Below are 27,812 nucleotides of genomic sequence, written 5' to 3'. Positions count from 1 at the left end.
TCAGTGACTCTGCTCATCTCTCCACACTCTGATCCTTTCATTCCCCCACTTCCCTTTGCTGCCACTACCGTCTTTCACCTACATCTCTGAGGGAACTGAAGTGAATTACAGAATGGAAAAGGACTACAAAATAGCAAGTATTCCAAATCACCCGCACCCCATATAGAAAATGAAGGAGAGGAAAACTTTTCTTAAAGGCTTTAGGAACAGAAATATGAAGACAGCCTAAAATCATTTATAATCAGGCATTAAAGTATACTGAAGAGACTTAGGGCCCAGCTTTTCCTCTACTTACTAATGCTGTCATTTCCAATGGCCAGAGAGGTGCATCCCTGCCTTCACCACTAAGAGTGAAGGTTGGGTGGAGTCTTTAAACCAAGATTGAACGATGGGTGGAGTCTCTAAACAAACGCACTTGAGATCAACCTTCCGCAAAATATAAACTCAGCAAAGGTGTGTCGGTGCTATGAAGTCACACAGTGAGGGCCACAGCAATGAGCAACAGCAGCAAGAAAAGGTGCGCGGTGGATCCCAGGTGGTATGCGTGTTCCAGTGCTGCTGCAACATTGGAATAACCTGGAAACTTCCAGAACACCAGGGCCAGGTCCCATCCCTGGTGATATCAATTAGCTGGTCTGGGGAGCACAAGTGTGCTGGGACGTAGGCTCTCCGGGTGATTCTCATGTGCAGTCAAGGAGTCAGGCTCATTGCTCCACCTGCAGCCTTGCGCTGACAAGGACTTCTTCCTAGAAGTTCTGTTTCTATCTACAAATTAGACTAACTGTAAAACCAAATGCTTAAAATGCTTTCTATAGAGCTTGGTTAGTTCATGGAATGACTTTTAGACTGTGACTGTGACCTCACACTAGCAATGGTTACTACATGGATTATTACTGGTAGTTTCCTTTCATTCCATCATCTAAAGATAGAATTTTTTTTTTTTTTTTTTTTTTTTTTTTGAGACAGTGTCACTCTGTTACCAGGGCTGGAATGCAGTGGTGCAATCTCTGCTCACCGTAACCTCCACCTCCTGGCTTTAAGCGATTTTCTTGTCTCAGCCTCCTGAGTAGCTGGGACTACAGATGCCCGCCACCATGCCTGGCTAATTTTTGTATTTTTAGTAGAGGCAGGGTTTTATCATATTGGCCAGGCTGGTCTCGAACTCCTGACCTCAAATGATCTACCCAGCTCAGCTTCCCAAAGTGCTGGGATTACAGGCATGGGCCACTGTGCCCAGTCGACCCTAGAATCCTTCCTATTCCATTCTTTCCCAGGTGAGCATTTGGCCACTATTTGAATATTTCTAGCAACAGGTAGGCAGACATTTCACTCATGCATGGTTCCAGCTGGTCTGGAATTATCACACGCTGGTCCTCCCAAAGAGGACACGTATCTGAAGACAGCTATCAAGGCTCCCTTTCACCCCAACTTCTCTCCTCCTCCTGCCACTGTTTCTAGACTCTCAGTGTTCTGCTTACCCTCCTCTGCTGGCTGTCAGCATCCATCTTAAACTGGTGCAATGGAACATTTCCCACCGTTTAGATTCTCTGTGGCCACCTTACTGCAGATGGTAAATATTATTTGCCATTACCTCCCTTTTGTGGTACACAGGAATATGTTTGGGGCTGCTCACATGATGCATTCTGGCCAATGACATGTGTTGTGCATCACACCCAGAATAATGAGCATGTAAAGACCAGTCATGACTCTTCAGTCTTTTTCTCAGTAACACCTACATTGAGACAATGGGGCTAAAAAGCCTTGATTACTGAGTTACCAGTAGAAGAGATGACTGTCCCCGGGAAATGCAAACTTGGCAGAGCAAACTCTCTATGTACAAGAAATGAACTTTTATTGGATAAATCGATGGGCTTTGGGGGACTGTACTGCTACACAGACTAAGCCAGTAAAATTCACAAAGTATGGTTCCACGATGAGCAGCATCAGTACCAGCTAGGGCTTGTTAGAAATGCAAATGATCGACTTCCATCCCAGACCTGCTTGCTGAATCAGAAGCTGTGGGGTGGAGGCCAGCAACTAGCTGAACAAGCCCTCCAGGTCATTCTGATGCACACTCCGGCTCTGGCAACCGCTAGCTAGATGATGGTGCCAAGTCGAAGGAAGGGGGTCGCTTTCCTTGGTGTGAATGCTACCTCAGCAGCACAAAAAAGATGGGCTGTGGCAAGACAGTCAAATAAAGACAAAATGCTTTTTCATAGAACTTAGCTAAGCCATACCTACCTCACATAATATCTGTGTACTTTTATTTTTAAGTGGAAAGCTCTGCATTTAAGATCTGTCTTGCAAAATCCCTCCTCGCTTCTCTTCCTACAATCAAGTCATTGATAGAAAGGCTGAGGAAAATCTGATCTGAGACAGCTTTCTCTTCAACAAGGCAGTGAGCCATCAGCTATCCATGCAGTGTTTCACCCAGGCCCTCCTGAGCTACACTGTACAGAACAGCATCAAAACACACAGAATCTGTCAGCAGTTTGGCTGAAACCCAGTTTCTGTCTAGAGGTTTGTTCTACCTACCAACTGGTCCCTCTGTGAAGAAAAGGAGATTGATCTGAAATCACATGTTCATAGGCTTCGCCTAGTTCTTTTCCCCCAGCACTCAGACAGGAACCAGCTACTTCACCATCTGTTCTCTGAAATGGTTGTGCTCAGTAAGGTCAGACAGACTTTACCTGAAACCTTCAGAATCTACCCAACCTGCTCCCTTCACACAAGCAGGAAATCTGGCCACACCTCATCGCCATGACATGCATGTACCTGCAATCTCCTTTCACTCCATGTAAAGATGAAAACGTAGCCTGGTGTAGTGGCTCACGCCTGTAATCCCAACACTTTGGGTGGCCAAGGTGGGAGGATCACTTGAGCTCAGGAGTTCAAGACCAGCCTGGGCTTCATAAGACTTCATCTCTACAAAAATAATTTTTTTAAATTAACCAAGCACACTGGGCACAGTGGCTCATGCCTGTAATCCCAGGGCTTTGGGAAGCTGAGGTGGGCTGATCACCTGAGGTCAGAGGTTCGAGACCAGCCTGGCCAACATGGTGAAACCCTGTCTCTTCCAAAAATACAAAAATTAGCTGGGCATGATAGTCCATACCTGTAATCCCAGCTACTTAGGAGGCTAACGCAGGAGAATCACTTAAACCCAGGAGGCAGAAGTTGCAGTGAGCTGAGTTCGTGCCACTGTACTCCAGCCTGGGCGACAGGGCAAGACCCTGTCTCAAAAAAAAAAAAAGAAAGAAAAGAAAAATCTACTTAGAAACTGTAAATGTATAACGTCTCTATATGAAGAACCTTCCATTTTGGTGAGCTTCTTTCAAGCAAAATTCAATTTTAAAAATCTATAGTGCTCAGAGAGGAAACATGGTGTACACAGAAAATACCTACTACATACCGTGCTACATGCTCTCATTTTATTTAACTTCAAAAGACTCTTACAGGGTAAATCTTTCCATTTTAGACATATGCAAACTGAAGCTGAAGCTGGAAGCTGGAAGCTGGCAGCTGTTTATTTATTTCACAAAGCCACACTGGTCGCTGTGGTGCCAGAATTTACAGACACAGAACTGGACCACATGTACGTCATCATGAGCATCGTGAGGTCGGGTGCAGTGGCTCATACCTATAATCCCAGCACTTGGGGAGGCCAAGGTAGGCAGATTACTTGAGCCCATGAGTTCAACTGGTTAACATGCTGAAACACTGTCTCTACTAAAAATGCAAAACTTAACTGGGTGTGGTGGTGCACACCTATAGTCCCAGCTACTCAGGAGGATTGCTTAAGCCTGAAGGCGGAGGCTGCGTGAGCCAAGATCACACCACTGCACTTTAGCTTGGGCAGTAGAGTAAGACCCTGTCTCAAAAAAAAAAAAACTCAAAAGATCTAAGGTTCATTTTGATGGCATCAGAGTTCCATAATTCAGTACATGTGCCTCTGCTTTAGGATCTTTCAATTAATAAGTAAAGGCTCCTTGATGTGTAGGAAAACCAGGCAGCAAATGAGAAAATGATTATAATTATCATAAAGTGTGTTATAATTTTCTAGATTTGAACAAGTACATGGAACTTTTTAATTTTACTACTGGTTCACATAATTATAGAATGTTTGATCTCTCAGAATGACCTCAGATATTATCTCATTTAAGGGATCTTCGTTTGGTTCCTAAAAGACCTTTTAGAACAACTAAAAAGAAAAGCAGGAGATATATAATCCACCTAAAATCATATATAAAACTCTGCATTTGTGCATGGATCTGAGAAAAGGCTCACGGCTTGGATGAGATCATCAGGTTAACGTGACACTGACAGCCTGGCCTCCTGATGTTAGAGTTGAGAATATAGAGACACAAAGGTGGTAGGATTTCTGTGGTTAGAAAGCTAGTTAGGACCTGAACTCAGACTGCAACTTGTGTCTCTCTGTGACTAACACAAAGCCCCTTCCCATATGTGCAAATAACAATCCAATCCAAAAGAACTGCTTCAATCAGTGACTGCAGATACTCTGCAAGGCACAATGCTATAGGCCACAGAAGACTGTAGTAATAAAATGGACATTCAACTTGTCCTCAAAGACTTTACCATTTACAAGAACACCTAAAATCTGGCCATAACAAAACAATAATATCAACTTTAGAAAGCAATCGATGTTTTTTTTTAGACAATACATAAGCATTTGAGAAAAAATTTTAAAAAGAGAAATTTCTCAGTTTTTTACTGCTTCCTGCATATAGAATTTCTGTAACAATCACTTTTTAAAATGCTCCTGCTTTGACTATCTTTGTTAAATAGCTAAAGCAGTAATTCAGTAAGTTGAAGGTTTTAAGATGATTATGCCTACAACAAATATGCACTGAATATCTGTCAACATTTTTTTAAAGTATTTCACTAGGTATCAGATTACAACAAATAACTGGAAAAACTGGAAGTGGATACTGACAATTCATTTTTTAAAAAGAACATTAGAGACACAGAAAAGCTACTGAATAACTAGCAGAGCCAGAAGTAGGTTTTTGTATCTGTTTTTTTTTTTTTTTAAACACAGAGTCTTGCTCTGTCACCCAGGCTGGAGTACAATGGTGCAATCATGGCTCACTGCAACCTCTGACTCCTGGGTTCAAGCAATTCTTGTGTCTCAGCTCTCCAAGTGGCTGGGATTACAAGGTGCCTACTGCCACGCCCAGCTAATTTTGTACTTTTAGTAGAGATGGGGTTTCACTATGTCAGCCAGGCTGGTCTCAAACTCCTGACCTCAAGTGATCCACCTGCACTCGCCTCCCAAAGTGCTGGGGCTACAGGTGTGAGCCACCATGCCTGGCCAGTTTTTGCATCTTAAACACAAAGCTGCTAAATATCTTTACTTAGTAAGTGGAACTGTATATAAAATCTTTCTTTTTAGTAAAGTTCATTCTGGATGGGAACTGAAAAGGGGAAGAAAGGTCAAAAACAATTATTGAAACCAAAACGGCCACCTAAAATGAGTAGCAGTGAATTACATTTTGACAAAAATTTTTAACTTATGCCAGTCAGATTTACACCTAACTTGAAATATTTACTCCAAACCTTATCAAAATAATAATCACGCTGGTAGCAATAACACTAAGGTAATGACTGTACTGTGGCTGGCAGAATTAGATTATTCCTCAAGGTATTATATTTATATATATGTATTTTTAAGTCATAATTATGATACTAAAGTCAAGTATACATTCAAAGTTCACTGGTTCAGAACACTCACATATTTATCATAATGCATAATAATATTTCATTGGGTAATCCAATAAATTTGAATCTTTCCAATAACTTCTGGGCTGATGGAAGTAAAAATGTATTCTCCCGAGACCTTTAAAATCTTTGATCTAAATATATACACATATTTAGCATATGAAATATGTGTATGTGTATATAGCATATTTCATACTGATATCTCATCGCCAACCTGTAAGATTAGAGAATACTTATCACCTCATACATAGTTCTCTAGGTACACAGGACCACTGGAAGATCACTAAACATGTACCCATTTTAAAGAGGAGGAAGTAAAGTTCAAGAGGAGTTCGATGTCTTCCAAATCAGAACTCACTCTCGGTCTATTAATTCAAAAAATACTTTTCAACCCACTGGAGACACAGATCTGGGTGCTATTTGTATATATACTATACATGAGAAATAAAGTTATAAAAGTGGTTGAATTTTCCCAAGAGAAAGTTAAATGTTTCTGGAACAGACACCTGAAAGGGTGTTCCGGTAACGGTCAGAAAAACCCAGGAGAGAGTGGTGTTCTACAATAAGGGCAGAAAATGCGTTTAGAAAGAATTGCTAATCGTGTGAAATACTGCTGTGGGGTGAATGGAGGTAGAGACAGGAACACGTCCAACAGACTTAACATCCAAGGGGCCACCAGAGAACTGTGCTCAGAGATAAGGTGGCATTTCCTTCCCAGGGCAAATGGGAAGGAAAGGTCTGGACAGCAAGGTGCTCGCTTGGCTGTCTGAAGGAAGAAGGAGAAAAGACAGCGCAGGGGATTTGAAGTTTGGGTGACTTGAGTGTTCTAGGAAAGGAGAAAGGAATGGAGATGGATACAAGATGCTTGCAGAGGAATGTTTGGAAGTGGGGTGCTCCAGGGTGATTCAGCACAGTTCAACTCAAGCACTGGTTGCGGTCCCGCATTCAACACTATTCATTTCACTAGCTTACAGACACTCCTCCCCTTTCCTGGCCCACTGGTCTCCTTCATTCTCTCAGGAGGCCAAGGGAACAGGAGTGAAACTGCAATCTAATCTGATGTGCCTCATTCCAAAGGCAGGGCTAACTCCTTCAAAGCTAATCCTAAAATCCTACTAAGCCAAACATTTCCATTCTGATGAACATCTCCATCCAAACCAAGGGCACATGTGTGCACACACATCCAATTCAGAGTGGCCTCTCTGCCATGGTTCCAGAGCAAAGGCTTTCAATCAGTGGTACATTTCATCTCACCAACTTTTTTGAAACCATCTCCTTCTCTTATATCCTAGATCTAATCATTATCACATATGTAAGATAAACGTAGTTTTTTAAAAAAGAAAAAGAGTTCTGAAATGTTACTAGTTACAGAAATCTCACGAAATGAAAGGACTGGACTACCAGATGATGACGAAGGCCAGCCCCTGTTTGACTCTTATGCAATCTGGTGGGGGTGCCACGGAAGACTCCCTAGAGCCACCACATCAGGCTCCAACAGCACCCCTGGCAGTGTATTTATACCATAGGTTCTTTAAGTGTTGCTCCTCAAAACTACCTGGCATTTACAATGAACACTGTACGATGCTAGCAGGAAAGTCTAAGATGAAGATGATTAAAAGCAAAGTGCCGCTAAGCCAAATATATTCCGTAAGAAACTACTTTTTACATCAAGATGCACTATAATGAGACAAAACACAATAAAAACATCTTTTTGTAATTTGTGACTATTTTGATCCATGTTCACAGGCCATTTGGAGGATCACAAGTAAACCATGTCAGTTTCATGAGTAGCTCAAACAAATAGTATAAATAAATGAGATTACAGAATAGTTCTTAGCACGCGTAATAGCACAAACTTCTCAAGGATGTAGTGTAAACTACAACACAATTCCTATGTACTCTTTTTTCTTTCTTTTTTTTTTTTACACCCTCTCAACCCAGCTTTTCCTGACTCCAGAAAGACCCGAGAAGAGAAGGCCTCTTATATAGTCTTTATATAGGCTCACTCAGGATGACTGTTTTGTTCTATTGGCTTAAGTTAAAGCAGTAAGATGACGTTCTTTAAAAACATCATGTATTTGAACCCACTGAGGAATGTCAGCACTGGGACTACAAATGGGACAAGCTGGCATAATGTTCCTCATGATGAAATACAAACAGAATGCAGCACCTATGACATATTCTTTTGTTGTTTTTTAGTTTTGAGACAGGGTCTCGTTCTATTGCCCAAGCTACAGTGCAGTGGCATGATCATGGCTCACTGTACCCTGGAACTCTGGGCTCAAATGATCCTCCCACCTTGGCCTCCTAAAGCGCTGGGAATGCAGGCATGAGCCACCATGCCGAGCTGACATAGGCTACCTTGAAAAACAAAATCTAATCTAATCAAAATTTCAGGAATATGAGATAAAGAGAAACAAGTTAAATGATGTCAAAAAGCAGCAAATTCTGGCTGGGTGCAGTGGCTCACACCTGTAATCTCAGCACTCTGGGAGGCCAAGGTGGGTGGATTCCTTGAGGCTAGGAGTTTAAGACCAGCCTGGCCAACATGGTGAAACCCCATCTTTACTAAAAATACAAAAAAATTAGCTGAGCGTGGTGGTGTGTGTCTGTAATCCCAGCTACTTGGGAGGCAGAGGTTGCAGTACACTGAGATCACGCCACTGCACTTCAGCCTGGGCAACAGAGTGAGACTCTTTCTCAAAAAAAAAAGTAGCAAATTCCATGGTGGTTCCTAGTGTCAATAAGTTTTTTTTTTTTAAGTAGCAATTATCCAAATCTAGTAAAGTGAGAGACAACCTACACATAAGACAACAACCCAATTTTTCCACCAAATCAACCATACATAAAAAAATAAAATAGAGGGACGACTATATAAAATAAAGAATTACACAACAACCAAATGAGTATGTAGACTTTTGGGATTCTAGCCATTACAAACTAACTTTGAGACAATCAGGAAATGTGAACATAGTCTAATACTGCATCTAATACACTATTAGATAATATTGAAAAATAATTCTGCTAATGTGATTAGGTCTAATAAGTTATTTTTTAAATTCCTTATCAATTGGAGACATAGACTTACTATTTAAAAGAAAAAGAATTTACATATTGTGACTCAGATTTTTCAGTGATTTTGAGTTACAGAGCTTCTCCTGGAAGGTAAAGGATGCGGTTCCTCTTCCCACTACCAAACTCAAGGAAGACTCATGTAGTCATACAGACGCTACTAGCAATGTTCTGCATTTCCACTTCTTTCTCGGCTCCTTTCTTCCTTAGCTGGCACAGGGGTAGAGGTCAATTCAAATGCCTTAACTCTGATTTACTATTTTTCTCTTTGCTAAGCTATCAATACAAATGTGACAGGTAACTCACCACATTCATGCATGCATACCAGTCTTAAGGTGTGCATGTGAAGGCAATTACTAGGAAAATCACAGAACAAGATTGAAGGATTTGGAAAGGTCCATTTTATAGATGAATAAACTGAGGCAGAGAGACACCAAGTGATTTTCAAGATCACACTACTCATTACTGACAGAGCCAAGCCAAGAACCCACATCTTGGAAGCATGATGTCCAGTGCTCTCTTGCACTCACCCGGAGCAGCCTTCATTCTTTACTGACCTTCCCGTGCTCCTTCCTCACATGGGATATGTACACATCTCTCTGCATGAACAGCCGGTCACACTCCCAACACGTCCACCCAGGACTGGCCACTTTCTTGGTTTCCACTGATTTCTTCACAGGAGATGGAGATTTCTTTTCCAATTTCTCTTTCCCATTCATGGATTTGGTGTCCTCTTTGTTCTGATTTGCTGAATTTTGAGTTGCAGGCTTAATGCTCAAAGGCAAGTTTATACCCAAGTTTGGAGGCCCTTCAATACTTTTCAATGTTCCATGCATAGACTACATTATAAAAAGAAAAGAAATAGCTATCACAAATCACAACACTAAAAGAAAGCACAAGTATGCTATCTTAACACATGATACACATTTCATATGACTTTATATTCATTCAGATATATTTCTTAATATATAAAGAAAAAAACCCAAGCTAAATATACATTTAAAAATAAATAAAAGCATTATCTTTCAGGCCTGCTGTAAGTTATGCATTTCTCCACGATCTCAGCTCACTGCAACCACCACCTCTTGGGTTCAAGCAGTTCTCCTGCCTCAGCCTCCCAAGTAGCTGGGATTACAAGCATGCGCCACCACGCCCAGCTAATTTGTATTTTTGTGTCTTTCTCCATGTTGGTCACGCTGGTCTCAAACTCCAGACCTCAGGTTATCTGCCTGCCTTGGCCTCCCAGAAAGCTGTGATTACAGGCGTGAGCCAGCACGCCCAGCCACCAAATGCTTTTTAAAGGCCTATATATTTGTAGCATTTTAAAATTCTTTAAAGAAAAGACCTCTGTATTGAACGCAAATTAATTCTGGTACTTTATCCTCCTGTAACTTCCCAGAGTCAGGCCTGTCTACAACAGACCATTTCAGGACAACTCTCGCCTTTCCCATCAGCCTGGGAATGTTTAAATAGGCTAACACATTATTAGGAATTGAAAAGAACAAACTGACTTGAGTAAACATCTAAGATCAATACATTAGTAAATAGCAAGCCTTTTTCTTTTCATGCCTTTTACATTCTTGGAATACTTGTAATAGGGTCTGGGTTTTTGCTGGGTTTTGTCAGTAATTTTCAGGTCCTTACATCCTATCCCAACCCATCCTTTCTTACTGATGACAGCTAGGCTTGAGAACTACACACATTAGATACTCATGTCTTTGAAAACTGCTTAGCTATTATCATTAACCTAATAGCCACAACAGCCATCTTCAACCTAAACTCACTGGATTTCAAATTTGAAAAGGGTAAAATTAGTATAATTTGATTTAAAGACCAGCTCACTTTGGTTTTGTATTCTAAAAGCATGGAATAAAGTCAGAGGGGTGAGGTGGATGCAGTGGTTCACGCCTATAATTCCAACACTTTGGGAGTCCAAAGCAGGAGGATCACTTGAGGCCTGGAGTTTGAGACCAGTCTGGGCAACATAGAGGGACCCCCATCTCTACAGAAAGATTAAGAAATTAGCCGGGCATGGTGATGCATGACTGAAGTCCCAGTTACGAAGAAGGCCAAGGTGAGAGGATTGCTTGAACCCAGGAGTTCAAGGTTACAGTGAGCTATAATCATGCCACTGCACTCGAGCCTGGGCAACAGAGCAAACCCCTATCTCAAAAACAAAACAAAATAGAGTGGAAGAGAGCAAAAAAAAATACAATCTTTGCTTCTGTATACAATATACAATTTATCTTTGAATAGGGCCCTCTCTCTTATTCCTGGGAGTCAGGCTTGCGGTTAAACTATACATTCCTGAACCTACAGAAAGACAACATGAAAAATCTTTCCTAAGAGGCTTTCACACACGGGTCCCCCTGGGTCACAGAGACACACATAGACCTCAGCGCCACAGTCCTTCTTGGGTGTTTAAGGAATAAGCCATTCCTTCAGTATACTCTCCATCACGCTTTCTCAAGGAAAGGTCTTCTCTCAACAGTGCCAACAATCAGCTAACCTTCTTCAACACCATTTTTCCCCAGAGAGAAAAAGGGGGTTCTATAATGTTCTCATTGGCTGAAGTCACAAGGTTGACCCACACAGGCAACGGTGAAAGTGGCCCATAAAAGGGGACTGAGGTGAATGTCTAACCATGTTCTTTGCAAAGGGAAAATCTGGAGCAAATCATGATTTCCTGATAGCCAGAAACTATGCCTTGCTTCATTCTCACCACGCAGGGCAGAAGTCTTCTGTGTCTGAACCATCTTTTTCAAAAGAGAAGCTAAGTTTTCTCATTTTCAACTATTTAAAACCTAAAGAAAACAAAACCTAAAACCTTCTAGCAACTTTCCATAAATTTCTAGGCAAATGCATTTTTACTAACTGAGAAGCTGAAGAAAGGATAAAGTATTAAAATATTCTTCTGTAAGATTAAAGTGCTATAGAAATTACAGAAAAGCAGCGAAAAGCTACCCTGTAAGTAAAATTAAGACTATTAAGGCCAGGCACCGTGGCTAAGGCCAATAAATCCCAGCACTTCGGGAGGCCAAGGCAGGAGGATCACTTGACCCCAGGAGTTCGAGATCAGCCTAGGCAACATGAAACTCTGTCTCTACAAAAATTAGCCAGGCGTGCTGGTGCATGCCTGTAGTCCCAGCTATTCGGGAGGCTGAGCTTGGAGGATCACCTGAGTGCCTTGAGCCCTGATCATGCCACTGCACTCCAGCCTCGGCAACAGAGTGAGACCCTATCTCAAAAAAAAAAAAAAAGACTCTTAAAAGCAAATGTCAGCTGGGAATGGTGGCTCACACCTATAATTTCCACGCTCTGGAAGGTCAAGGTGGGAAAAACACTTGAGACCAGAAGTTCAGCCTGGGCAACATGGCAAGACCTGCCTCATTCATTCATTCATTATTGCCATTTTTAAATAAAGCAACAACTTATTTCTTTTCAAGTTAATTTTTTCTTAACTCCTATAACAATAATTAATTTGAATGAATGTTTGTTACTTGAAAGTTTACTTTAAACATAAATGTCAACATGGGGGTCCTAGAAGGAAATAAGTTTATTTGTATTTTGGTAGAAGAAAATGACACAAATTGGATTAAACTGGGTAAGTAAAGGCCCAGTGAATATGTACATGGAGATTTATTTCAATTTCAATTAAAAAAATTTTTTTTTATTTGAAAAGACATAAAAAAAATCTTGTGCCTCTTCCACTTCCTCTCTAATGAAAACTGCACAGCACAGGCAATATAAATATTAAGAGCTAAATATATTATCTTAAAAATTAAAAAAAAAAACCAGTTTGCCTCTAAAACTATGCTTACCTATCCCCAAACATTTAAATGCAGAACATTTTAAAATGCATAGAACATACTTGAAATGAGAACACAAGTGATTATCCCACTGTTTTCATATCATGGAGATGAATAAAAACAATTCTTTCCTCCTGGTGGCCACAGGATTTCACCACTCCTCTTCAGTGTCTATGTCTTGGAACCTTGTATTCCTCCAAATTCACTATTAACACAGGGCAGACCCTAACCACAAAGTCGATGACCCTACTTTCAGATGTAAAGATGAGTTCCAGAAAGCAAATACCTTAAAAGCCTCTTAACAAGCAACTGTTCTTTTCTCTTTGTTCTTGGCACACATGTAGTATGTTAAAATATTCTGATCTGATTCCAACATCCCTAAATTTTAATTAGCAGTTTTAAATTCTTCCTGATGTTTCATTAAATATTTACTGTCAAAATAATTATGTCATTTTAGCTAAAATAGTTAAAGTATCTTAAAAGGATTTTACTATACTTCAATAAGAATGATGAACTGTATCTCCCATGCATTTCATTCACCCTAGTAATGCCATCACCACCACGGTCTTCACCTTGCCTATAAGGAGAGAATCTCCAGGATGTTCATTTACAACAGGCGATGATTCTATATGAACTCACATACGTTCAAAACGGGAAATGTCAAGGATTCATAATCCATGCATTTAGCCGACATGAGACTAGAATAATTCAGGGACTTTATTTGCTCTTCAAACTGACCCTTTTTTGCATAATTTTTGTTTGTTTGTTTTTGAGACGGAGTCTCGCCCTGATGCCCAGGCTGTAGTGCAGTGGCACAATCTTGGCTCACTGCAATCTCCGCCTACTGAGTTCAAGTAATTCTTCTGCTGCAGCCTCCCAAGTAGCTAGGATTACAGGCATGTACCACCATGCCCGGCTGATTTTTGTATTCTTAATAGAGAAGGGGCTTCACCATGTTGACCGGGCTGGTCTTGAACTCCTGACCTCAAGTGATCCACCCACCTTGGCCTCCCAAAGTGCTGGGATTACAGGCATGAACCACCTGTATAATGTATTTTTAAAAGAGAAAAATGAAAAGAAAGAGATTGAGATCCTAATAAAATGGGGTCTCTTGTTTCTCTGTTTAAAAAGTAATGTCGTTTTAATCTCTGAAAGCCAATGGATATTATCTCCTAATCACACAAGAAAAAAAATTGCTTAACATATCACAGTGGACAGTTAAGAAGCTAGAACTAAGCACTGGCCTTAGTAAGCTTAAAAGGCTATAAATAGATTTCTGTGCCCCTTTTGGGGGTTGGAGAGTAAATAGTCCACACTGGACATTTATTCATTTCATTAACTGAATTTAACAGTACATTTACAATGCAATCTTTACAGAAAAAAAGAAAATAAACTAAAAGGTTTAGGGGGATTAATTGCAATGTAAACCTAACTGCTTAAATGATTTCAAGGGAAAAAAAACCTTAATTTTTCTAAATATACCAATATTTGCATGAATTAGCATAATTCATCAGAGCCCTTGTCTGTTTCTAAGTCTTATACAATACAGAATTCTCAAGGAAAGGAAAACTTCGGCCAGGCGCCTGTAACCCCAGCACTTTGGGAGGCTGAGGCAGGTGGATCACGAGGTCAGAAGTTCAAGATGAGCCTGGCCAACATGGTAAAACCCTGTCTCTACTAAAAATACAAAAATTAGCCAGGTGTGGTGGTACATGCCTGTAATCCCTGCTACTTGGGAGGCTGAAGCAGAAGAATCGCTTGAATCTGGGAAGCGGAGGTTGCAGTGAGCTAAGTTCACGCCACTGCACTCTAGCCTGGATGACAGAAAGAGAGACTCTTCCCCCCGCCCCCAAAAAAAAGGAAAGGAAAGGAAAACTTCAGAGTCATCACTTTCAGATATTAAAAAAAAAAAACAAAAACAAATCCTAGTACTCTTATTCTTTTAAAATCAGGGCAAGCATTGGTTCCTTTTCACTAATCTTTTAGCAGGCAGATCAGCACTCCTGAATGAAAAGCACCCCATAGTCAAGTGAACACAAGATCACAGCATGTAAGTTGCTCACTGACAACGACCAGCATCAATCCCTTCCCTCAACAGTGAGGCATGCGTTAAGAGTCCTCTGCAGCTCAGCCTTGATTTATGACCACTGAATGGATCTGCAATTCATTTAAAGGAGAGGATAGATGCACACACACCTTGATATGGTCCATCATAAGTTGCTTCTGTGCATATAAAAGAGAACAGTCTGGACACTTGAAAACAGACACCTTCTGGTTTTCAATGTGTTGGTCAAAGTGGCGATACAGCAAGGTTTGCAGGGTGAACACAGTGTCGCACATGGAACACTTATATATTATTCTAAAATAGAAGAGTGCAGCGAAATCACGTCAGTCAGCCTCTTTTAAGTCAAAGTATCCGCTACTTTATAGCTGAAGAACTCAGGAGGCAGAGGCACATTGAGAACACACAAACACAATAAATAGAACAACAATTAGCGTGGAAACGAACTGCTGACAACTGGCATCACTCAATCATAGATCAACCTGAACATTTTGAGTAAAGATGTATTCGGGCACATTTATTGAGAAATCTAAATTAATGACCATTTTACTACTCACAAATCTATAACTGGCACATGTTTGTACAAAGTCTTCATGTTACTTTATCACAGAGCTAAAGCATCTTTTTTTAAAAAGATTTTTTTTTTTTAATCAGACAAAGCAATGGTGACACCCTAGCTTGGAAAAGAATGTGAATTGATTAATAAACTAAATAGGCCTACTCAACTCCAAAGTTTTCTTTTAGAGTCAGTAATAATTTTACACTTGAATGTCAATATTTCTACACCTGTTCTTAACACAGGAAGCCCTATGCCAGTGAACAAATATATACTAAAATCAAGAAACAGAAAATAAAATCCATACCACTGTTATTTCAACAATGCTTGAATGTTTCCTACGCTTTAAATGATTTAAAATATGCACTTGTCTCCTACAAACTATTTCCATGTCTAATATGTTACTAGCAAGCGGACTCCTCAGATGAATTCAGCAGACCTGAATCTTCTGAACATAATTCTTCCTGCCCATCCACACTCTCTACTCAAGTGAAGGCAGGAGATGTCTGCAGAGGGTAAAGGACCACATCTACCCTGCCACTGGCCTCGGCCTCCAATGGATGTGATCGGTCCTCTGTGAACAGCTCTGATGGCAGCAGGTCAGCATCTTTTAGTCACTGCTCTGGGTCATCCTGGGACACAGGGGAGGCCTTCTGGGTACCTGTAGTTCCTTTGGAGCACTGTGAGAATGGGCACAAAGAACTCTAAGGAGCTGCTTAGGAAAAGGTCAGAGAAAAGCCAACTGGATGTGAGGATCAGAAAAGAGAAGAGAGAAGCTGAAGTTTTACCTGCTACTTCTACAGCAAAGCTGAAGAAAGGAATGCCTCCTAAAACTACCTGCCTTCCCTTTCTCAGGGTCCTGAGACAGGACTTCCCATGCAGCCTCAAACCTCACTGTGCAATTCTCTGTCGAAAGCTGCAGATTTAACGTTTTCTCTTTTTCCCCATAAGATTTATAAGTTTAACTGGATTGGCCTGTTTTCACAAGGTCTTAAGATGTCAGTCATTTCACTGCAGAGCACAAGTACCCTTGGGGGCGGGGTGCTGAAGAGCAGACAAGGTTTTCAGGACCGTACAATGCAACCCAATGTTGTAGACTAATCATGTGTCATCATTAACCTTAGCAGGTTTGACAAAGATGTTCATTTCCTCCTTGTTTGAAACTGCTTAGTACTGTCAACAGCCCAAATGTCCAAGAGTATAAATGGTTATACAGAAAACTAGGCTAGCGGGGCGGCTCATGCCTAGAATCCCAGCACTTTGGGAAGCTGAGGCAGGCAGATTGCCTGAGCTCAGGAGTTTGAGACCAGCTTGGGCAACACGGCGACACCCAACCTCTACTAAAAATACGAAGAATTAGCCATGTGTGGGAGCACGCACCTGTAGTCCCAGCTACTTAGGTGGCTAAGACACAAGAATCAGTTGAGCCCAGGAGGCAGACGCTGCAGTGAGCTGAGATCACGCCACTGTACTCCAACCTGGGCAACAGAGTGAGACTATGTCTCCAAAAAAAAAAAAAAGGAAAGAAAATTATTTGAAGATTTTTTTTAAATGATGTTACAGACCTATACAATGGCATGGAGAGATTTTTCTTTCAAATTAAAACAGAAGATAACAAGACAGAATGTATGATATGATCACATTTTTTAAAGGGCAGAGAAAAGGAAAGTGTAGGCAAAGGATTGTCTTTGCTGGATGATCATATATGTATTTTTATTGCTCCGTTTGTCTCTATTTCCTGTTTTTTCTGTAACTGGCAGAGGACACTTTTTTTTTTTTTTTTTTTAAAGGATAGCCTCATGAAAAGAACTGAGTTTTACTAGGTAGGCTAAAAAATTGCTCAGAACTCAATTTTCATATTTTGAGAAATCGCTATTCCATGAGTAATGCCACAGCTCATTTTGTTCATGTACATTCCTTTGGGGAGGAATTCTGTGGTTTGGATGTGTGTCTTCTACTTAATAACAGAAAGCGTAAAACAGGAGACGATTTATTTGCATAGGTACCTTTCTGAAGAGGCTGAGGAGCAGGTTGTTGGTGTAATACTGGAATCCTCCCCACAAAATACTAACAGATATAACAGGGAAAATGATGACTTCACAGTGAGAAACAGGGCAGACACCACCCTGCCTCGATGAGGAAGGGCGACATCAGCACTACCTTGTAGGACAGGTGGACGTCGTCCTTGCCCCTGGAGTAATACATGGAGGAAAGCATGGCATTACGGCCGAGGCAGTCCCACCAAGAGCTCGTGCCCAAGTCCAGCAATGAGAGCACAGTGACAGACCATGGGAGGGTCAGCCGCAGGAAAGGCCTGGGTCCCCTTTCGGATGGCCAAAGACATGAGAGCAGGGACACTGAGCGACTGCTCCAGACGGAAGGACACTAGTGAGGCAGCACAAGTAACTCCAAAGCATACTCAGATGAGATCTCGGACCAGAGGAGAAAGGTGCGCCTAACAACGGGGTCGGGGGGGATCTGGATGGAGTCAATGAACTGGACGGTATCGTAATCAACACTGACTTCCCGACTGGGGGGCGGCATGGAGGTTGTTTACACAAGTTCCTTTAGTGAGGGAGAGCAGAACACACCAAAGTCTTTATACGTCATGGTCCCCCTTTCCTCCTAAATACAAAGCAGGGAGGGAGGTGGCTGGATGACTACAACACTAACCACTGAGGAATCTGGGTGAAAAAGATGCACACATTCTCTGCATGTTCTTCCAGCTTTTCTGTAGGATAAAACCCATTAAAAACTGCGGGTGATTTTTTTTTTTTTTTTTAAGTCCAAATACAACAAACCTCACAGACATGGCTTTTAGGAGCAGAATCTGAGGGTGGAGCAAACTCTCCAGTGAAAATGGAAAATCCCCAGGGAGACTGGCTGCCAGGCAGAAAGGAGGGGCAGCATTCAAGATGGGAGGAAGAAGAGGGGAGAGGGAGAGGAGAGTGGGGGAGGGGAGGGGAAAAGGAAGGAGAAAGTAAAAAGAATAAAAAGCTAAAACCAAATATCCATACTCAGGTCAAATTTACAGCAACAAACTCTCTGGAACACTTCAAACAGTGTCACAATAAATAAATAAAAGACTCCAAGCTTTGAAATTGCTGCCATTAACCTCCTAGGTTACCATCAACTGAATCCAACTAGGGGCAAAGCACTACTCTCCACCTCAGACACCTAATCCCCACAGCCCCAGTTAGGTAGATGACACTGCTGCCATTTCAGAGATGGGACACCAGGACTTAGCGAGACTAGATAATCTGCTTGGTGTTAAACAGATTCCAGGGCCAAGGTTCAAATTCAGCTTCCTCTGACTCAATACTCCTCTATCATGCTGCTATTCTAATTTTGCATGTTTTACTTCTTAGGAACACGTTCAAATTGGAGGACTGCTTGAGCCCAGGAATTCAATATTAGCCTGGGCAACATGGCGAGGCCCCGTTTCTACAAAAAATTTTAAAATCAGCCAGGTGTGGTGGTGCATGTACGCACCTGTGGTCCCAGCTACCAGAAAGGCTGAGGCAGGAGGATCACCTGAGCCCAGGAGATAGAGGCTGCAGTAAGCCATGATCGCACTCCAGCCTGGATCAGAGTAAGACTCTGTCTCAAAAAAAAAAAAAAAAAGAAAACACTGCAACAATTGTTTTCAATACAATACCCAAATTTGAGGAATACTGTTTAAGCCTACTTTAATCATATGCTTCCTTATATTCCGAGGTAACAACTGTTGTTCCAGATGTCACACACGTTTCTCACAATCAAATTTCATTTATTTTAATAAAGAACCAAATAAAAATTATATTCATCCCAGAAGAAAGGCTGCATTAGTACTGAGAAGTCCAACTATCCCGAAAACTGAAGGCAGTAAAATTCACTAATCCCCATCTTCAAAGTCAAGACATCAAATCGTGTACGGTTTCCTTAACGTGTAATGTGTTTCATTTTGGGATCAATCTACAGAGATCAGAATGAAGGTCCTATTAAAATAAACTTTAATTTCAACACAGTTTTTTTTTTTTTTATAAAACAGTCACTTCTATAGTATTCAATCACATTTCCCCAAAACTAAATGTTACAACAAAAGCCGTGTGTGTGTGTGTGTGTGTGTGTAAGTAAAATATGGCATATATGCATATCTTCCCCCAATACTTCCTTAATTATGGAGTTATGGGCAAAAAAAACACACCAACAGATTTGGACAGCAAATGTAGCCTGTAGTAATGATCAAACTCTGTGTTGCCACAACCAATCTAGGAATGGAATGAACACGACCAGGAGCACTAATCCAGTGCTGTGTGCACAGGGGAGTGAAGACGTGCAGGAAGAAACTAGTGCTGGCAGAGCCCTCCGTGCTACAGACACAGGGACTGTGTGTGCCACACAGTTTAAATACGTCGTCTCATCCCATCCTCACTGAAGTAAAACCCTCACTTCACAGGGGAGAAGACGGCGGCTGAGAGAGTGCTGGTCCCAGGTCACCCAGCCGGTGGGTGGTAGGATTCTGACGGGTTCCAGTGCCCACACTCCCGCCTCTTTGCTAAGCTGCCACTACTGCAGGCAGGTGGCCCTGTTTGCTAAAGACTCTACAAAGCAAAAATCAGTCAAATTAAGAGCAAGATTAAGGCAAAAAAAAAAAAAAAAAAAAAAAAAAAATTTACTAGTCAGGGACTTATACTGGCTATGAAGTTAAATTCAGTAACCGGTCTGAAGTTGCCTTCATCTTAAAAATAGCACTTTTTTAAGCAAAAGTGCATCCTATAAAAAAGGAACTATGGACAAATTTAAAGATGACAGGGTTTTTCAATAATAGTTTTCCTGGGAGTTGTTAAAAATCATCTTAAGGAAAAAAATACATAAATATTTACTTGCTGAGCAAAAGGCTATGACAAGAGCATAAATAATAGGTAACATTTTTGGCTAAAGACTTTACAGAAAGAACAGAAAGGGCTGGGGGAGCTCTGAGCTGTATTTCATAAAGCATCAAAATTGGCATAGCTGCATATTTTTTCAGATCTTGGTAAATGTTACTCAACAGAACGACTACCACCTCGCCTCTAAATGGCTAACAAAGCAGTGGAGTAAACATCGAAAGTCGGGATGACTTACTTTGGTTCTCCTATCTTGATGCCAGGATGCTGTGTGTAGGCGTGGGAATGTGTGCTTGGGGCAGACTTAAACGCCATTGGACAAATAGGACACTTGTAGAAGACTTCACAGTGAGAACCTTGAATGTGAGACTTCAGAGCAGCCACATCAGAGTACACAACATTGCAATGTACACATCTGTTAGAAAAATAAACACACGGTCATTAGCACAAGACCATAACACACGTGTAACTGTGCAAAAACTGGGTGAGATGAACATACTTTCATAGCCCTTTTAGGGTTTTTAATGGCCCTCTGGAAGTATATTTTAGGTTTTTTCCTATTACAAATCAACTTATTTTTGTATGTTTTTGTGGAATTTTTTTGGTTTTTCTTTCTCATTTGAGACAAGGTCTCTGTTGCCCGGGGTGGAGTGCAGTGGTGTCATCTATGCTCATTGCAACCTCCGCCTTCCAGGTTCAAGTAATTCTTGTGCCTCAGCCTACCAAGTAGCTGGGATTACAGGCGTGCACCACCATGCCCAGCTAATCTTTGTATTTTTAGTAGAGATGGGGGTTCGCCATGTTGGCCAGGCTGTTCTCAAAACTGCTAGCCTCAAGTGATTCCCCCGCCTCGGCTTCCCAAAATGCTGGGTTTATAGGTGTGAGCCAACACACCCAGCCTATTTTTATATGTTTAAGAGAAAAGATCATGAAGAAGAAAAAAAAACCTCAATTGGTCTATTATTGGAGCAACTTTAACATCTTTAAGAATGGATGTCGATTGAGCAATGGGGTCTCATTTAAAAAAAAAAAAAAGGATGTCAAGTCTCTAGACCACTATTTTTGGAAGGCCTCCACATGCTGGATTCTGGCACAGGGCCCTGAGTTTCCTACCCATCCCCAGGACCCAAATGGCATTTCTAATGTAAGAAGTCTCCAGTGTCTAAACCTACATGCCATGAACAGAGGGGCAGAGAGGAACAAAGAAGTTCTGGCTGCAAAGCCTCGGCCCACTGCTTGTTGCTATGCAAGGATGTGGTCAGTGTATGCAGGGGCCATGGTGGTCCACAGGATAGAGAAGGTCAACCACCTAGGTTTTTGTCTTTTAGAAAATAAATTTAAGTGAGGCTGGCCTCGGTGGCGCATGCCTGTAATCCCAGCACTTTGGGAGGCCAAGGTGGGCGGATCACGAGGTCAGGAGTTCGAGACCAGCCTGACCAACATGGTGAAATCCCATCTCTACTGAAAATACAAAAATTAGTTGGGCGTGGTGGGCGCACACCTATAATCCCAGCTACTCGGGAGGCTGAGACAGGAGAATTGCTTGAACCCAGGAGACCGAGATTACAGTGAGCTGAGATTGCGCCACTGCACTCTCGCTGGGGTGACAGCAAGACTCCATCTCAAAAAAAAAAAAAGAAAAAAGAAAATAAATTTAAGTACACTTGCATCTGTTTAAGAAATAGTATAAATTATAAACCTCTGAAAATTCAGCATCTCTAAAAAAAATTGTCTCTCTAGCTAAATTCCTTACTTTTTGAAGTTCTAATCATCTGACAGCTAGCTCATTCCTTGCTCAAATCTAATGCAACAAAAGCAAACTTTAAAACTAAGATACATCTCTCCACTATGTCATCTTTTTCACACAAAGACTCTGAGCAACATTTATAACACCTCCACTTGATGGCCAAGTCTTCCTTGTTCATACCTGATAACTATTTAAGAGTGGTCTCTCTGCAGGTACACACAAGTCTCCAGAAATACACCTCTACTACAACTGAACATATGTGCTCCCAGATGTGAGCTACCCAGGGAAGAAAGACTGCAGACAGGGCCTGGTTTCCAGGGGTCAGGGCCCAAGACTTCTATGACAGTTTCAGATGCTTCTATTCTTAGAACCTCCCTTCTGAATCATGGAGATGCTTCCAAAGTCACACAGGAGTGTCATGTTCTGGATTGCACGCATTCCGTTTAGGCTTTGCAAGCATTCTGTTAAAAACGTAACTAATGCATTAGCATTTCCAATGACTTAAGGCATTAAGTTCAGCAAGAGATATGTTGAAACACTGCATAACAATGGGATAATAAGAGGAAAGCCTCTCTAGCCTATCTACTTGAACTGGCACTTCAGGCAACAGAGCCACCTAAGCATACCGAAACGATTTTGGGTTAACTTAATGGGTTGTCTTGAATAGGTTAATGCTCCTCTCTGGGCCAGTTACTCATTTGTAAAATGAGAAGAGTGAAAATAGATCATTTTTAGTCCTTCCCAAACCTAGAAGCCTAAAACTCCCATGAAAGAGGAAGACTACATAAAACAAAAGTAGATGAGTTATTAATGAAACTGAAGGACCCACCACACCATAAACTATAAACAGAAGATTCTCCCAAGGACAGAAAGATAGTGTTCAGAGGGCAAAAGACCCGGGAAGGACAAAAGAAATAAAGAGACAAGCAGTAATTACCTAAAGTCACTTGGAGTGAGAGGAAGGTTTAATGTACAGCAAATAAAAAGGAAGTATCTAAAATAAAGATGGAATTTTTTGAAGAAAGAGGAAGTGGCTATGACTCAATCCAGAGAACACCATGGAGGCCAAGGGAAAAACCCTCCTTAATGTAAGAAACAAAAGCAGGGTATTTTAAAAAGTCATGAAACATCTGCCTACAAGAGAAAGAGGAGTTTCAGAGGCCAATGGGAAATGTAAATAAGACAGACAAAGAAAGGCAGACTTCACAGGGCTAGTGCAGTATCTTAATGCTATGAAAACTCCTGTCTACTAAGAAATATGTAATATCCTGAAGTCCTGTTCTGGGTAACAATAACAGTTCTTATTTTTTTAATTTAAAAAAATGTTTATAGTATAAAATCCTATAACCTTTCCCCTTTCTAGATACAGAGTCCATTGTATCAAAAGGCAGGAAAATTCAGAAAAAATAATTGACTTTTACCAATATTTAACTTTTACCAAGTTAACCAGGAGCCAGGGGTGACCCATCAGTATTTGGGAGATGCAGTATGAGCAAGGAGAGAGACAGCAACGCACGCTGCACCAAGACAAGACAAAGTAAGGCGGGAGCCATGCTACCACATTAGACGCCCCTGGCTAAAGAAAAGACATACTGAAAATGAGTAACCATGGAGGCAAAGAGGGCACAAAACATGACAAGGCCACAGGGCTACTAAGCCCCAGTGAAACATGAGCCTGGACCATTATTTGAAACAGCAGAGGAAAAAAAATTGAGTTTAAAAATATTCCTCTCATTGAGTCTGGTAGCTCACGCCTGTAATCCCAGCACTTTGGGAGGCCAAGGCGGGTGGATCATGAGGTCAGGAGTTAGAGACCCTGCCTGGCCAACATGGTAAAACCCCGTCTCTACTAAAAATACAAAAAAATAGCCAGGTGTAGTGGTGGGCACCTGTAATCCCAGCTACTCAGGAGGCAAGAGAATCACTTAAACCTGGGAGGTGGAGGTTGCAGTGAGCCGAGATCGCGCCACTGCACTCCAGCCCGGGCGACAGAGACTCTGCCTCAAAAAAAAAAGCCATGATTAAAAAAAAAAAACTGTTCCTCTCTTCTAATGGAGTAGTCAACATGAACTAACTTCACAATACATCATTTTTTACCGGCCCCATATAGCCTCAAGTCCAGGGAGAAAAAAATCTACACTTACCACAAAATTTTTGGTAAAAAATTGAAATTTGCAATTCAAAGTACCAAATTTAAACACTTCTGTGAGTAGGGCAAAAGAGCAGAAGAGCGAGGATGGTCTCTTCCCAAGTGAGTTGATTACTTTCAGCCTGTATGTGGAGCTTCTATTTTAATTTAGAAAAGACACCAGCAATAGCTAAAATTGCAGAAATCATACTTCCTTTAATCATATCAAGCTAAGTATACTTTCATTATATTAGAAAAACTAAACGTTTGAGAAAAATTTGACATCAGTGCAAAGACTAGCACTTGGGAAGTGGATGCAGAGCCTCTATTATGAAATGCAGAATCCATTAATAATAGTTTCAAAGTGTGATGGCAAGAACCAAAGTATTATTCTGCATGGACTTTGCAGATCTAGGGCACCTTTGATTATTCTGTTTTACTCAAGAACATCCCAGGGGAGCTAGAGGCAGGCAATGCACCAATTTTACAGACAGATGCACCACAGTACAGAGAGAATACGTGAATTACCACATAATTAGTTACTGGCAGAAGTGGTACAAAAATACTGGTTTCTTGATTTCTAAGCCAAAGGTTTCCACCAGGCTAGATCTCAATCCGTAAAACATTTGTGTATTACAGGTTTGGAGGCATGAGATAAAATGTGAAGTAAGTCTCATAGCTTAGTGTTATTAATGGAAAAATGGGCAGAACCACCTAGGAATTGATGATACCATAACCTAAACTTAAATAAAACTGTCAAATCATGCCAACTGGACTTCATTTTTATTAAACATAATTTATTACAGGTAAAAAAAAATCACTGCATATTAACAATCTAACAAAGTTTCCAGGTAAGCAAACGCTTTGTTAAGGTAAACATATAATAACAGTAATACCTCTATTAACAAAGACACTGTGTATCAGTGACATTTTTCTTGGGGTAATCTTCTTGGTGAAAATATAAAAGGCACAGGAAGGTCATAAGATGGAGAAAAAAGTTCAAGTGTATAATTATTCAACACTAGCTAACATGAGATGTGCCAGATGTTGTACAAGGCACATCTGAGAATCTTGGGGGTCAGTGAAAGGGGCCACAGTGGAGATATGCAGAGACAAGGGAGGAATGAGAAAACTTGAAGGGGGAGGGGGGAGGAGGAGGAGTGGGAAGGAGGGAGAAGGGGAGAAGGGAAGAGGAAGAAGGGGAGAGGTGTGAGGGGGAAGAGGGAGGAGGGGGAAGGGGAGAGGTGCGGGAGGGGGAAGGGGAGAGGTGCGGGAGGGAAAAGGGAGGAGGAGGAAGGAGTGGGGGAGAGGGAAGAGGGGAAGAGAAAGAGTAGTGGGGAGAAGGGAGGGGAAGAGGGAGGAGAAAGGGGAGGAGGGAGGGGGGAGAGGGGTGGAGAAGAAAGGGGGAGGAGGGAGAGAGGAAGGAGGAAGAGTAGGAGAGGCAGGAGAAGGAAGAGGGAAGAGGGAGGGGGAGAGAGAGAAAGAGGGGAGAGGAGAGGAGGATGAAATGGGAAGAGGAGAAGCGGGGAGGAAACGGAGGTTATTTGGTGTGCAAGGCTGGGACATACATCCCATTCTTCAATGTGGACAAAATAAAAGTAAAAGACCATCATACTATTTCTGTTTTCCTTAGAAAAGAGGAAATACTAAGAGGTGCAGAATGTATGATTTTCTTGCAGGGGTTAAAATGCAAAAAATATGATAACAAAGTCTGCTAAATAGGGTACAGAAACCAAAAATGCTGTCAGTCAGTCAAAGCCACACCTGAACACATGCAAGACTATGCCTAAAAGGATGGGCTCCATGATCCTCTGCTTCGTGTGGACCAGCAGGGCCAATATTACATTAAGAGGATCCAAGCAGATGGACTCTACAAATGAGCTAGTTCCCAGAGGATCTGTTAATCGAGGTATCACCGTTCGACCCAGAAAACTGTGTGTGCAGACCACTCAAAATGCTGTGCGGTTGTAAGTGAACGATATACTGACCGAAAACCAACTCTCCTGGTGTAGTGCAGACAGTTCTTGGTGACGTGGGTCTGGAAGTGCACCGACCTGCAGATGGCCCCGCACTCAGGGCAGGTGTAGGGAGATTTGTGCTGATGGATTCTCTGGTGTGATGCATAACTGCACTGGTTAGGAAGCAGCATCTGGCAGATAGTGCAAGTCTTCTAAACAAACCAAAGGGGGAAACAGGGTTGGTCCTACTAAGTACGTTCTAATATGCAAGAACCTTGGTTAAACCTCAAGATAATTATACATCCTTCATTTCAAACGCTACGGTAATTGATGCTAAGCCCAAGGGAAAAGCCAACTTGAAAGTTACATGTCCAGCATAAAATTCTTTATCCTGCAAAATCACAGCATGTGCTATGTAGTCAGGCTGTTCTCAAAGTATATGGTAAAAACATCAATTTTAGCAGAGTTCCAATTCTGTTACTTCTGCATTTTGCTTAGGGCAAAGAAGAGGTATGCTTACAAATTTATGTCAGCAAATCAATTCTAATATATCGTAACAAGTGTACAGGCATATGTATCCTGACAGTGGTCACGGTCCTCACAATTCATAAAAAGCGTTCTCCAAAATAATAAAAATTCATTAGAAGCAAATCCAATGTTTTCCCCACCAGTTATTTGAAATCTGAACAACAGGGATGCAAAAGCATGGCGACAGCACTGATTTGTTCTTTTTGCACCTAAATTGGCCTTCAAATGGATGATCTGGCCGTATTATAATTTATAATTAAAACCAAGGAACTTAAGCTCAAGTATCTAAATTTAGACATTAAATTAAAATTTTATAGAGCTTAAAATCTGATTAGTATAAAATAAAATTAAGGGTAAAATCCGCTTTGGAAAAGGCTCTGTATCATTAACTACCCAGGAAAATCCAAAAGGCTCTATATCATTACCTACCCAGGAAAATCCAAAACACGGTATATTTAAAAACACAAAACCAAAAAAATTTAAAGGAAACATAAACCGAGGAATTATTACTTCTACCCCAAAAATAACCCTCACATAGCATACCATATAAACTGTGTTTAAATATTTTCAGACATTCGTGCAAACACAAATTATCTACCAACATCTAAAACGTACAATTTGTATTAAAGCCAAAGAAAGCCTCAAAATATAGATTCTTGCTAAGATTTAAAGCGCTTGTTTATACTGACAACAGTAAGAAAAACTTCCGAGTGACTTAGACTAAGAAAAATAGGAAACTCACTTGAAAATTCCTTCTTGATTTTCTCCTGAAAGGACTAAAATACAAATTTCATCCCATAAAATGTTTATTGTAATCACAAAATAGGAGCATTACAGGCAGCTTCGATGGAGTTAGCATTCTTAAAGATTGCATTCCTTTTCTCATAGCACATTTCAAAGGCTACAACAAGCCACGAAAAGGCAAGGAACAACCAATCAACGGATTCATTAATTACAGCTCCTCTTGACATCCACGTGACCACAGGTAATCCCGTGTTTCTGTTAACTAAAGTCTTCTGTCTATCCTCACACAGTCCCAGGCAGGGAATTCTGATGTCTGAACTTCCACAGGCATCTTAAAATGTCTTGCACTTACTTGGGAATAAAGTTAGCATTTTCTATACTCAGTCAAAAAACGTTATGAACGTGTGTGTGTGTGTGTATAAATAAAATACACATATATATACACACACACACACTTATACACATACACACATACATGCATGTGTTTGTATATATATCGTATAAAAATATATAGACTGGTCCCGTTTTACCATGAGTCAAATAGTAGGCTAGGTATTTTAAATACATGAAGTAAATTTAAGTACATCATCTCATTTAATTC

General features: G+C 41.0%; 1 protein-coding gene across 35 annotated transcripts in view; it reads right to left on the bottom strand.

Annotated features, from left to right (window-relative positions):
* Positions 1–27,812, bottom strand: part of ZNF532 (zinc finger protein 532) — a 133,584-nt gene that overhangs the window by 30,900 nt on the left and 74,872 nt on the right. For 17 of the 35 annotated variants that reach the window (XM_035271229.3, XM_035271235.3, XM_078346956.1 and 14 more), the window contains 4 exons: positions 25,970–26,151; positions 20,345–20,521; positions 14,817–14,979; positions 9,369–9,650 (listed from right to left, as the gene is read on the bottom strand). The exons of 4 other annotated variants lie outside the window; for them this stretch is intronic. In XM_035271229.3, the coding sequence (XP_035127120.3) occupies positions 9,369–9,650; positions 14,817–14,979; positions 20,345–20,521; positions 25,970–26,151 (804 nt within the window). The remainder of the gene's footprint in view (positions 1–9,368; positions 9,651–14,816; positions 14,980–20,344; positions 20,522–25,969; positions 26,152–27,812) is intronic. 14 more of the 35 variants (XM_078346961.1, XM_078346964.1, XM_078346963.1 and 11 more) reach the window with 2 other exon arrangements.

Source organism: Callithrix jacchus, chromosome 13, assembly GCF_049354715.1.
Source record: "Callithrix jacchus isolate 240 chromosome 13, calJac240_pri, whole genome shotgun sequence".
NCBI classification, from domain to species: domain Eukaryota; kingdom Metazoa; phylum Chordata; class Mammalia; order Primates; family Cebidae; genus Callithrix; species Callithrix jacchus.
This window is presented reverse-complemented; position numbering and strand designations above follow the sequence as displayed.